Source organism: Cinclus cinclus, chromosome Z, assembly GCF_963662255.1.
Source record: "Cinclus cinclus chromosome Z, bCinCin1.1, whole genome shotgun sequence".
Taxonomy (NCBI): domain Eukaryota; kingdom Metazoa; phylum Chordata; class Aves; order Passeriformes; family Cinclidae; genus Cinclus; species Cinclus cinclus.
In genome coordinates, this window is record NC_085084.1 from 56,066,656 (window position 1) to 56,080,117 (window position 13,462).

Consider the following 13,462-nt stretch of genomic DNA (forward strand, 5'->3'; position numbering starts at 1 on the left):
AGTTAGACCTTCTGACAATAACAATCTGATTTGCTGGGTGCCTGAGAACTGAAGATAAGTAATAAAATCTATTGAAGTGTTTAAATACAGGAAGCAAAGCTCACAGTTACATTCACATGAGAAGGTTTCAAATGCAGATGAAACTAATTAGTCTTTGTTGAAGACTGCATTGTCATTGCAGCACTACTGAAACTACTCCGTTCTCTTGATCTGTCAGGTATTTAAAGGAGCACCAAATTTCTTAACAGTTTTGGATATGTTACATTATCAAATAAATCACTATAATAGAAACAGAATTTTTTGAAACAGAAGTATTAATGAAAATATAAACAAAATGTATACAAATGGATGTGTAAAATTTAAAATTAATTCATCAGTTAAATAGAAACAATAAATGAGAATTCATATTGGGACTCCAAAAATGTACACTATATAAATTGCATAATGGTATTTCTGGCTTGATCAAGAATGATTCAGTCTTCTCTGGACTGATTCAATTCAGTTCCTCCTCAATGTCTGTACCACACTTGCAGTCTGCACTTCTCTAAGACAAATCAACAGTTTGGACCAATGGGTGCCAATTAAGATTTTGACTTCATGTAGTGTATGCCTTAAGAAGAGCTACCAATTTTGCCTTCTTCAAAAGAAATCTAGTTCATGTGTATGAAAACCATGCTGGAAAATAAATCATATGTGATAAGCCATGCTGGAAAACATTACATTTCGAACTGCACTACCTCCCCACACGGGAACAGTAAAGGCAGAAGTGATTTGTGAATGGAAACCAGAATGACAGGGTTCTGATCATGTGAGGTAATGATTTCTGAGGCCAAGGTTGTTCTGACTGCTACCACATTTTAACTATTAATGATAAAAGTTATGTTCAACTTATGTAGAAAGTTTTTATTTCTTGATTAATTATTTTCCCATTTACAGGAAATGTGTCTTGGATTAAATACATGAAAACTTATGACAGTATTTTTTTGTTTGCAAACAAGGATTTGTGAGACAGGACCATTCATAAGACGTTTGTTGGAAGTTTTACTTCTTGATTTGTGCTCCTAGATCCTGTGCCTCTGAATGTGCTCTTTATTTAGAAATAATGGTAAGGGAAGAAGACAAAAAAGCAATAAGTATCTCTCCTGTTGCAGTTCCTTATTCTGTGTGACTAAATAATGCAGGTGCCAGACACTGTTTCTTCATTAGGACAGTAATATGTGGAACTAAGAGTGAGGAAAGAGAAAACATATCCCTATTCCTGCTAAAACTAGCCTCAAGAATTGTACATGCAATTGTGTTTATATCTGTCCTTTTTAAATAACATTGTGCTACAGTTCCAGGCAAACCTCGGCTTGTGATTAGCCACACACAGATGAACACGGCTCTAATTCAGTGGCATCCTCCTGTGGAAACTTTTGGCCCGCTGCAGGGTTATCGCCTGAAGTTTGGTCGCAAAGACATGGATACATTGACAACCATGGAGTTCTCAGAGAAGGAAGATCACTTCACAGCCACAGACATTCACAAAGGAGCTTCTTATGTCTTCAGGCTCTCAGCTAGAAATAAAGTGGGCTTTGGGGAGGAGATGGTTAAAGAGATTTCTGTTCCTGAAGAGGTACCCAGTGGATTTCCCCAAAATCTCCACTCGGAAAGCTCTACTTCTACATCAGTTCAATTAACTTGGCAGATGCCACTCTTGGCAGAAAGAAATGGCATTATCACCAAATATACCATCTTGTACAGAGATATCAATGTTGCTTACCAGCCAGTTGAACTCCCTGTTGTTCCTGCTGATACCACTATGACACTTTCTGGCTTAAAACCAGATACCACTTACGATGTAAAAGTACGTGCCCACACAAGCAAAGGGCCTGGTCCATATAGTCCAAGTGTCCAGTTCAGGACACTACCCGTGGATCAAGGTAGGATTTGTCTGCTTATGGCGTTGACCTTTAAAGGAGTATCGGTCTTTGGATATCAGGGTTTTTGAAGGTGTAAATAAAACTGACCGGCCCATTCATAAAAATAGGTTCATCAAACACAAAAGGTAAAGTATATAAATCTTAATATGTTTTGGATGGCTTAGAATTCAGGTGTCCCTTGCCAAGCAAGTTCTGGCTAACTTCCTCACAATATTTTCAGGTAAGGAAAATGTGCATATTGAGTTGTCACTAGGTAAGCATGACAATGAGATTAAATGTGATATTTAAATATGAACAAACAGGTAGGAGAATTTAATCCTTGTTGATTTTTGACCTAAATGGAGAGCTAATACTTCCCAAGTAGCAGTGGAAATATGACAAGATCTGAGCTCCAAGATGTTGTTTATATACATTGTTTCTTTTTTTCCAGCAGTGTTTGCAAAAAATTTTCATGTTAAAGCGGTAATGAAGACTTCTGTTTTGCTGTCCTGGGAAATTCCAGAAAACTACAATTCAGCTTTGCCTTTCAAAGTAGGTTACTTTCCATTTGTAGAAGAGAAAAAAATAGAAACTAGATAATGTATTTACCTGATTAAGTAACTTAATGTGTATGTGTCATGAACACGTATTGGGCCATCATTGTTTCCAAGATTGATAATTTTTCATTCCCTGATACAGTATTTTAAAGAAAACAATGAAAGAATTTTTTTTCTTTTTTTTCTTATCCTGTCCGTAGCAAATGCAACTGAGTACCATTTTGGGTTTTGTCTCCTCAATGTACAGCAGCACATTTTTGATTTGAAGCTCTTTTACTCCACTGGTTATAGTTTTATCCAGATACAGATACTCAGTGTAACCTGCAGTCTGCCTGGAATTTCTTCTGCTTCATTCTTAATCACTTGTGTCATCTGAGGCAGTGGCAAGCGAAGTGGCATTGTTTTGGAAACTAAGTGGTACAAAAACCTTTCTAAATAAGGAGTGTGAATGAAATAGTCAATAATTTTTTTTACAAGAGTACCTTCCTGTAAATTCTGGATTCAAATAAAGCTTCTTGCTTTGAAAAAATGGAATTTGATTTCAGGAGTGTTTACATTACTTTATATTAATGTAGTACTTTTATTTCCCCCTAAAAGTGGGAAGTTCAATTGCAGTAGTGAATTCAGCTTTACACTGTTTTACAGCCCAAAATGACCAAATAAATTTAAATTTATTTATTATTTAAATTTATAGCTGTCTCGATTCCTGAATTCAGTGTGATGGCATCATTTGCCTTCTCTTAGTAACCAAAACTACCTCTGTATATTAACTTAGATACTTTATGATGATGGGAAAATGGAGGTTGATGGACGTGCTACTCAAAAACTGATCACAAACTTGAAGCCAGAGACATCATACTCATTTGTCCTGACAAACAGAGGGAATAGTGCCGGGGGTCTTCAGCACAGAGTAACCGCAAAGACTGCACCAGACGTGCTTCGCACAAAGCCGGTCTTCATCGGAAAGACCAACTTAGATGGCATGATAACTGTGGAACTTCCAGAAGTACCCTCAAACGAGAATATAAAGTGAGTGAATGAATGACATACCATTGTTTTTAACTCCAGAGAGATTATCATCCTAGCTCTTGATGGTGGACCACGGCTTTATGCTTTATAACCATACATAGATTACAGTACTCTGCAGTAGTATTTGATTTAATATTGATGTAATATTTGATATAGTAAACTGGGAGCTGCTGTTGACTCTCTCAAGGGACAAGGGGCCTTACAGAGGGATATAGATTGATTGGAATGCTGGGTAGTCATGAGTGACATGAAAATTAAGAACAAATGTCAAGTTATGTTGTTAAGGTCCTTGAGTGCATCCAACGGAGGGCAAGAAAGCTGATGGAAGGACAGAAAGGAATGTCCTATAAGGAGCTGCTAAAGATTTGAGCTTGTCTAGTTTGAAGAAGACTAAGGGCTGACCTCTTCGCTCTCTACAGCTTCCTGAGGAGGGGAAGTGAAGAGGGAGCTGCTGATCTTTTCTTCCTGAGATCCATTTATACAACCTAAGGCAATGCCTCAGAGCACATCAGGGATGGTTCAGATGTATTAGGAAGCATTTGTTTATTATGAGTGTTTTCAAACTGGAAAAGGCTTCCTTCCCAAGCATGTCAGTGTTTAAGACTGGTATGTTAGTTAATTTATTTTAACTTTTGGTCATCCCTGAAGTGTTGAGGTAATAGGAATAGATGATCTCTGTATGTCAGTTCCAGCTAGAACGGTTAAGTTTGTCACATAGTCATGTATGAAAGACTTGTATGGAGACTGACTGTCCTTCAGTTTGCACATTTTTCTCAGAGTACTTTTGTGCTTCATCACAAACTGCAAAATGAGGGATGCGGAAAACCACTTGTATTTTGAGCAAGATATCATCTCAAAAAGAATGGATAACCTGCTACCCTGCTGTAGCTCTTTGAAGTACTCAGACTCAGTTACTCAAGAATTATATGGAGTTTTAAAGAATTGGTACTGTACTTAAATTAATATTAATTAATTATGATGTTTTTTATCAGGATAAAAAAAACTGTCCTCTCCACTGATCTCAGAAAGAAAACAAGAGATTTTGCTTAAAAAAATGGGAGTTTTCTAAATGTTACATACATTCTGGAAGGGGAAAGGTGGTGTGGAAATTCAAACACAAAAAGGACTAAAGACCTGAGAGCACATGGTCAGTAGAGATTAGAAAGGTTAGACAATAAAGATTTGCCAGGAAAACATGAGGCATGATACAATCAATAAGTGTTGTTGCTCTGCTTATAGCAATTCTTGTTGATCTGTAAGGTTCCCATTTGTAATGTAAAGGAAATGGGGAGGAAAACGAGACAGTCCACTCCCTGGTGGATTTTTACAGCTTTCTAGAAAGCTTCCCCCTTTTTCATTACTGACTGCAGATTTTGAGGCAGGTAAGGTCAAGAAATAAATGACTTTGAAACATTAAAAAGATGAAAAACTGAAAAATGTAATCATTATCATTAGATTGAGTAAGATGCGGTCAGTAACAAATGCAGCTAAGGAGGACTGAAGATGGGATGAGTCAAAAATGATTTATGTGGCAGAGTATTTACAGAGAGAAAAATGTGCAGGATAGCTGATCAAACAGTAACAGAAGATAGCACTGGAACAAAAGACAATTCCCTTCTTTTTATATAGGTTAAAAAAGTTAAAGAATCTAAGTGTCATCAGACAAGGTACATTAAATCTAGAGGGTCCAACTGCCAATTTTGAAAATAGTGTATCTCCTACTTGTACATCTATTTTCTAAAAATATTTGATTAGGCTTGATAAAGTAAAACACAGCAACAAAGATGGACTTGACCTTTGGAGCAGGCATACCAAGACAACTACATAGTGAACAGAAAACCTTACCCGATGCTTGCTAGAAGTAAGGTTATTCTGCATTAAACTTTATATGGGAAAAACAAATACATGTTTTAGTTATGTTGACATTTTTAGACATGCTACTTCTCTATTGGTACATGATATGCTCAGGATTGTCCCTAGCTCACAATGAAGTACTGAGAATTTTTCAATACTGCTAATTACACAGAAAGTAAAACAGGTAATGGTTTGCTCTAATGAAGTATAGGTAATGAGATTGATGTTATAAAAGCCTTTCTAATTTTTATAAGTAAGGATGGTAGCATTTGTCAATGCTTGATGGTGATACAGCATAGAAGTTGGTGCAGAGCTCACCTTTTGATTAGCAAAATGCATCTCTTTTGCTCATCTCAAGGGAGCAAGTTCTTTATTTTTCTTTCTTCAGTTCATATTTCTCTGAATCTCTTACATTTTTGAAAAGACTTAAATAAAAGCAGAATTTTGTGGAAGACTTTGGCCCCTCAAATGCTCATTAAATAAAACAATACCCAAATAAACCCTTGATTTCTCACCCTCCTCCCTCCACTCTCCCCTAGGGGGAAAAAAAAAAAAACAACAAAACCCAGCCTGAAAAAAAAAACAAGCAAATAATGAAGTAATAATGTAAACTAATAATTAAATATAAAATATGTTTTTCAGGAGATGCTACATTTTGCACAATTAGCTAAAAATCACAGAACTTTGTTGTCCTTCACAATTTCCAGCACTGCATATTGGTGTGAAGATTTTCATTTTTCTGCTTACTGTTGATCTGCTTATTCTTTCAGTTTAAAATACTCTGTGTGTGCTGAAAATCTTAGTAGATTTTAAATGTTATGAGAGGTAGACTTTCATGAAGGAAGTGAAAAAGAGTGTGAAAGTTATGTTTATGTGCTGGAAGTCCCTTGATTGAAAAGAAAAATGCATGAACTTTCCATTATCTTAGAAAATAAAGAGGTGAAGAAAAAGAAAATTATAAATATGGATATTTGATGTTTGAAAGAGATAGAGGGGCAAGTTCTCATTTCTTTTTGTCTTGATTCTTAGGCATCTGTTAAAGAAAGGATATGCTGGTATTCTCTGTACACATCAATAAGTCAGTGTTCACTATTCAAAGTATTTTCAATGGACCAATGAAGGTTTAAAATCTGGGTTCAACCAGCCTTACAGTTTTGCATCCTTTTAAAAGATGATTTATAATATTGTCGCTATAAGAATGAACGCCACAGATGTTTTTTTGAAATACTGGAATACAGCAAGTGGACACAAATTAAAAATCTGTGGGCAACACTTCTTTCCAGCGCTCCTGTTGGAACTCAGCATTTCCACAGAAAACTTCCTCAAATTCCTCAACACAAGTATTAATGAATACATGTACTTTCTACAGGAGCTGAAAATCTCAAGTTTTGATACATTCCTTTTATGGGAATGAGCTTTAAATAAAAAGATTATTAGAAAGATAATTTTAATTTTAAAAGATAATTTGAATAATAAAAGATTATTAAAATGGATCAATGACTTGCACTGGTATGGTAAAAAGATAGTTTATATAGTTGGCTTAAACTGAGATGGTTTTTAGCCAATTGCAAGGCAGCTTCTTTTCTGTACTCTTTTTTCTTAATTATTTAGGATCTTCAGCTGCATTGCATGAGCAAAATTAATAGTTTGCAGAAGGTTGAATGGGTTGTAAAAACCGCAGACTGGAAGAGAACATGGCCCATGAGGCACTAAAATTATCTTCCACAATGAGACCCAGAAACACCTTAATAAGCTTTTGTTACTAGAAACAAAGAAAACCAGTTTCTTTTCCTCACCCCTGAGGTGGGGTGTGCTTGATTTTTTGACAAGTGTGTTTATCATGAAAACATATATTGTGCTACCCTGCATGTCATGCTGTTATGATTCTACTGCTTCTTCTCTCACACTAATATGAAGTTATGGATCTGCCTGACACATATCCAGGCTTAGTGAAGTAAGCAATGAAAGTACCAGATCTCTGTCATACTAGAAAATATCATTTACTAGTCTCCATGGGTGGGGAGGAAGGAAATATATTTAGAACAATATTTCTGAGGAAAAGTGATACATGTGATTTGCAAATTCTAGATATAAAAAGATTATATATCTAGCTCTCTTATTTGTGACTGTGAACAGAATACTTATATAGACAAAGCTAATGGCATTTGATTGTCAAAAGAAGAACGCAGTGTCAAATGGGTGCAGTGTATTTCATGTTTGCTTTCTTTTCTCTGTATTATTATATTGGCATTAAATATAAATTTTGTTTATCTATTATGCTGATTATACATTAAAACAGGGGAAGATAGGTAGTTAACTGAGATTTAAATATATGGTAATATAGTTCAGTTTCGGGCTTTGGTTGTTTTTTTTTTCCTCACTGTGATGGTGACAGGGCATAAATAACCTATGGCTCTTGTATTTCATGTCAGCATTAGTTGTAATTAAAGTATTTTATAAATATTTATATGTTTACACAAAAAGGCAGGTAATCGGTGCTGTTTGCTTGTCAAATGCTTTACAACTGATGTTATTTCAAGAGTGTGAATGTTTACAGCTATGGAAGGCTGCAGTGACATATTAGTGTGAAGAAGTTTATTCTCAACGTACCACTTTTCTCTTTAAGTTCCTCCAAGCAGATGTACTCTATCAATTTTTCTGTTCCTTCTCATTCAACTTCACTTTTGTCCAACTTTTTCATTTACAGAGGCTATTACATAGTTATTGTACCTTTGAAGAGGTCTCGTGGAAAGTTTATCAAACCCTGGGAGAGTCCAGATGAAATGGAACTAGATGAGGTACTGTAAAGGTTTTGGGGCTTTTTTCTTCTCCTTTATTAAAGAAGCAATCTTGCTAGTTTTAGGTAATTAACTCACCAGTTTTTAAAGTTTTGGTTGTCAGGATACTTTATGTTTATATTTGTATTAGCCTGTGGAGAGTAAAACAAAAATTCTGATTACTTAAATGAGAGGATAGTAGAAACATTAAGTTGCAATGAAGAACACGAAGCGTCTGATATTTCTTGACACTAATATTTTATTCTTTTTCTATTGTAAAGAGTGATGCAAAAGTGCAGGAGGTGAAATGAGTTGTCAGCAAAAGCTTAATCACCAACAATATGAACTGTAATAAAGGTCTAGTTCATTAGAGGGGTGTTTACTAAGTCTGTAACAAATGCTAAATTGCAACTTGCACCACGGTTTAACATTTGACCTTCTGGTGGTGTTTCTACCTGATTGTCATATACTGTAATACTTCTGGTGAGACATAGCCTCCATTCCACCAACAGTGTGTGATCAGAAATAAATGCATGAACAGGGAAGGAAAGAGCAACAATGTGTCATCATTTCAAACTATAAATTAAATTAATCCAAGGGGTGGAATTACTTTCATTTTAGAAATAAACCCAGCAATTTTAGAAATCAATTCATTATGTTATTGATATAATAATAATTCTAGGAAGTATAATATTTACCCCTATTTTCTGTTTTACTGAAGGACAGTACAGCTCATGAGAACTCGTCTTTCTTCTTTCAATCTGTAAATTTGTATTAATGCTAATGTTTATGATTGTAAAGCTCTTTCAGGGGCCCCATATGAGAGGCTTTTATAAAAGACAGGTGGTAGTGTTACTGTTCTTGTTGTATCTGGCAATACAGATACATTAGATGGCATTCAGATGCTGTGGTACTTTATGTAATATCTCTGAAATTCAAAGACCAGAATCAGATTTTTTTTGTTTTTTTTACTCCAGATATAGTCTTCTTTTGACTATATCCCATTTATTTTTCTATTTTCTTTCTGTGGATTCAAGAGTTTTATGTTACAGAGATAACCTCACCATATGCTTTCCCATAACACAATTACTGGAAAGTGATCACCTGCAAGCAAGCATAAAGGTTCTTTTCTCTCCTGCCATTGACTAAATGGATATGAATTTCAAATTTTTAACTAAAATATAAGGAAAACAAAGATCTTCACCAATCCAAATTGTAGAAAGTATACAAAATATAAACAGAATTCTTTTAGTCCTTGTCACAAAAATAGGCAAATCCTTTTTCAGAATATTAAAAACAACTGTTCAGAGGAAGGGATGATGACTAATTGATTCAACACTCTGTTTCTTTTTGACCAGTTTCATTTATGTGATCAACTCACTTTAATTAATTGCAACAATGGCTTGCTTTGATCTATTAACTTTTTTCCTTTAGAAAAACTTGGGTTGTAAATGCCATCAGCTCATGTTCATTGTCATAGGTGACATCACATATAGTTAAACAGTAAAACAGCCACATCCATACAGTAACAGAAATTGGCTGAATATAACTACCCACTTTTAACATCCAAAGACTGTAGTCACTTTCAGCAGCATTAATAGATTAAAGGATAGGTGCTAGATGACATTGAACGTGTTGGCAATTAAATGCTATTTTTCCTGCAGATTCTCATAACAAAGGGTCATTTTAATCATCCTGCAAGTTGTGTTGCCTTAATCTGTATAAAAGATTGATAAAGAGCATTTATTAATTCAGAAATACATGTGTCAGGATGGGTTGTTTCCCACTCCTATTGTTACAATTGGGACCACATTGTAGAATTAATGATGGAAGAAAAAAGATATGCATTGAATGGAAAGAGAAAATTATTTCTGATAAAGAACTAAACCCCTTCTTTTACAACTGCCACCAATACATACAGCAAGAACTGAGTAAAGAAAAACATTAAAAGCAGACTGCAATGGCATACGTTAACTCATTCAGTTTCTGTTACTTAAAAGACTGCTTTGCTTCCATCTTTGGAAAGTATGCAGTTTATTAAGTGTGCTATTCCTGACAAGCTTGTGAATACAGTGCTACAACAAATACATTTGGAAAAAAATAACAACACCCCTCCCCCAAAAAAAACAAAAACAAACCAAACAACACTACTATGCCCAAAAAACCACTATTCACTGAACAAATAGTTCCTGATCGTCAAGTGAGGATGCTTGTGCATATTTTTTTAGTATGATCTCAGATATGTGTCTGATATCAGAAATAGTTGGGCAATAGATATTTCAAAGAAATGTGTTCCAAACACTTTCTTTAGATTGACAGAAGGAAAGTAATTGTTAATAACACAGCTCTGGAGTCTAACTCCATTACATAACTGAGCACTCCAAAAATGCTCTTCAGCCTTATTGTAGTTACCCAGTCCTCCTGTTCCTCGAAACTGAGCGCTGAAAGAAACTAAGACTGATGCCTAGTTTTAAAAGAGCAGATAATGGACTAGATGTTTGGTATCTGGAAAAAAATAATCAGCAATACAATCCTTTTTTACTAACTCAAAATTTAACCTATTTAATATTATGAGGTCTAGTGACTTTAAATAGACACATCAAGCGAATAAATGAAACAGAAAAAGATATTATGACTTGCCATATTACCTAGTAGGATTACTTTATATCTGTAAGCAGTAAAACCTAAATGAAGGTTGCCATGTTAAGTCTGAAATTAATTCAGTAATTTTATTGAAATCTATATATTGAGTACAATGGAAGATAGATGAGCAAGTAATGATATTTGGCAACAACCCCATTTACATATGAAACTTGAATCACGCTGGAGGTTCACCTGAGGTCTATCCAGTCAAGTGTAATCAATGTTACAGACAAAGTTTTCATCTACACACAAACACACCAAAGTTAACTGGCCTTTGGTGATGAATAGTCAACTTTGAAAAGTTGAACTAATTTTATTTTACTTAGGCTAATGAACTAGTATTCATAGCCAAAACTCAAGTTTCTGATCACACTAATACTGTACTTCAGCATTGCATTTTCTGTTACTATTTCAAATGTGAGAAATAATCAAGATCAAACATTTTTCTTTGCCTCTCAATCTTAATCTAATTTTGATTGCAGTACTCCTACAGTACTTTGACATTTTATTATGAGTTATTTATAACCAAAATTGTAAATACACTTTATGTCCGGAAACATGAGATAAAGAATTTAGTTGAGGCAGACATGCAGCTTTAATTTCATTGGAAATGATACATGGAAGTATCAGTTACCTTCGGGGATAGCACAAGCCATATACCTCTACTAGTGTTGTCATGTTTATGGCTCCTGACTTTAAGCTAGAATGCTGTGTTATTACCTCAGTACTTAGATTCATGTTTTGGCAGACCTCCAGATAGCCAGTGCTCAGCCCTCTGCATAGCCATTGTTAGAAAATGTGGTATCATACAGATGCAAACTTTTCAGGATGCTTCACCCAGCAGTTCCTATAAAGGCTGATCTAACCTGGAACAAACTTTGATTTCCTCTGCCTCATGTTCTCCATTTAGTAACTCTACCTGGGGCATAGGAAGCTACCAACAGATGTGAGAGTCACCTTCAATAAAATAACTAAATAGAAATCTCTTCAATATTGCAGTTCTCTACTGCCCTCATTTTTATACGACGCAAATTGACTCTAGCTGCTCATTAAACTGTTTAGGAAGAATGAAAGAGAAATATAGACTGCTGATTGGAATAGTGTCCTTGGCTAATGAATAATGATTTCTAGTCTCAAATTATGGCCAGTTCTTTTTTTTTTGCTCAGGGGATCCATTGTACTGTACCAGCTTTTGTGTCATGGCATTGAAACTGATAGAGGTAAATGGATGTAAAATCTTTGTAACAGGGCAAAGACACAGCATTAGAACTGGAAAGCAGATGACTGCATAGAGCTTTGAAGGTATAACATCCAAATGCCCTCAAAGTTAAGGAAGGCTGGATTCAAGTGGCATAGCTTGCTTTCATATGTATCTGTAACTTTAAATTTGGTCAGTGAGAAGGGATATCAAAATATTTAGTATTAAAAACTTCCTTCAGAATAGGAGAGTGAATATTAGGTGGCTTTACATGAACTGAAATTGTTAAATGTGTAATTTCAAAATACAAGGTCCCACGAGGGGAAGACAAAAAGGTGTGCTCACTAAGTTGTGTCCTAAATCAAGAGGGCACTGAAGATGGTGAAGAGCCTTGAGGGAAAGCCATATGTGGAGTGGCTGAGATCACTTGGTTTGTTCAGCCTGGAAGAGACTGAGGAAAGACCTCATTGCAATCTACAAGTTCCTCATGAGGGGAGGTGGAGGGGCAGACACTGATCTCTTCACTCTGTGGTGACAGTGACAGGACCCAAGGGAATAGCCCAGATTTGTGTAAGGGGAGGTTTCGGTTGGATATAAGAAAAAGGTTCTTCACCCAGAGTGTGTTTGGGCACTGGAACAGGCTCCCCAGGGAAGTGGTCACAGCACCAGCCTGACAGAGTTCAATGTTCTCAGGCACATGGAATGACTCTTGTGACTGTCCTGTGTGGAGCCTGGACTTGGACCAATAATCCTTGAGGGTTTCTTCCAACGCAGCATATTCTCCAATTCTGCAATTCTGTGGAGAGTTTCCCTGTTTTAACATGTACTCATAACATGTACTTTGAAATTAATATATACAGTTAAGAACAGACTTTAGCTTTTTTTTTTTTGTTTAAATCTCCTTCTCTCACTGGAGGTTTGTCTCCTCTTCCTAGACATGAATTTTGAGCTAATCTACTGTATTAGAACTGTTAATGTGCTGAAAGGACTATGTGACCTTAGAAAAATATTTTATTTACCTATAAGACTACAGGACATTGTGTAAGTTTCATAAGCAAAAAACAAGGGGAACCACAAAGAGGCCTTAGAAGTTACCATTTATCACACAGAAAAAGTTCAGACTCCTTCTAATCAAATTAGACTAATTTTTGTGGAATGCCAGTATATCTAAAGAAAATAAAAAGGTATTGAAGAAGCAGTTGTCTGATTTAATTAGTTCATTAATAGATTATACTAGCTGAACTTAAGGTCCTTTATTAGTTAGTATATGTTTTCCATGTTTGAACCTAGCATCTAATCTTATCTCAAATGTACTGATGTAGATTTTAGCTTTGTTTATCAGAATAAGTGATTCAGTCACCATTCCTGGAGGTATTTAAAAAGATGGGCAGTTTTGGCAGTTATGGACATGGTTTAATGGTGGCTGTGTCAGTGTTGGATTAATGGCTGTCAGTCTTAGTTCTTTTCCAACATATTTAATTTTATGATTCTGTTCTATGACTA

The 13,462-nt window shown here is 35.4% G+C and overlaps 1 protein-coding gene across 1 annotated transcript in view; it reads left to right on the forward strand.

The window, feature by feature from the left end:
• Positions 1-13,462, forward strand: part of PTPRD (protein tyrosine phosphatase receptor type D) — a 225,125-nt gene that overhangs the window by 118,411 nt on the left and 93,252 nt on the right. The window contains exons 14-17 of the mRNA XM_062513752.1: positions 1,335-1,922; positions 2,356-2,453; positions 3,234-3,487; positions 8,049-8,139. Of these exons, the coding sequence (XP_062369736.1) occupies positions 1,335-1,922; positions 2,356-2,453; positions 3,234-3,487; positions 8,049-8,139 (1,031 nt within the window). The remainder of the gene's footprint in view (positions 1-1,334; positions 1,923-2,355; positions 2,454-3,233; positions 3,488-8,048; positions 8,140-13,462) is intronic.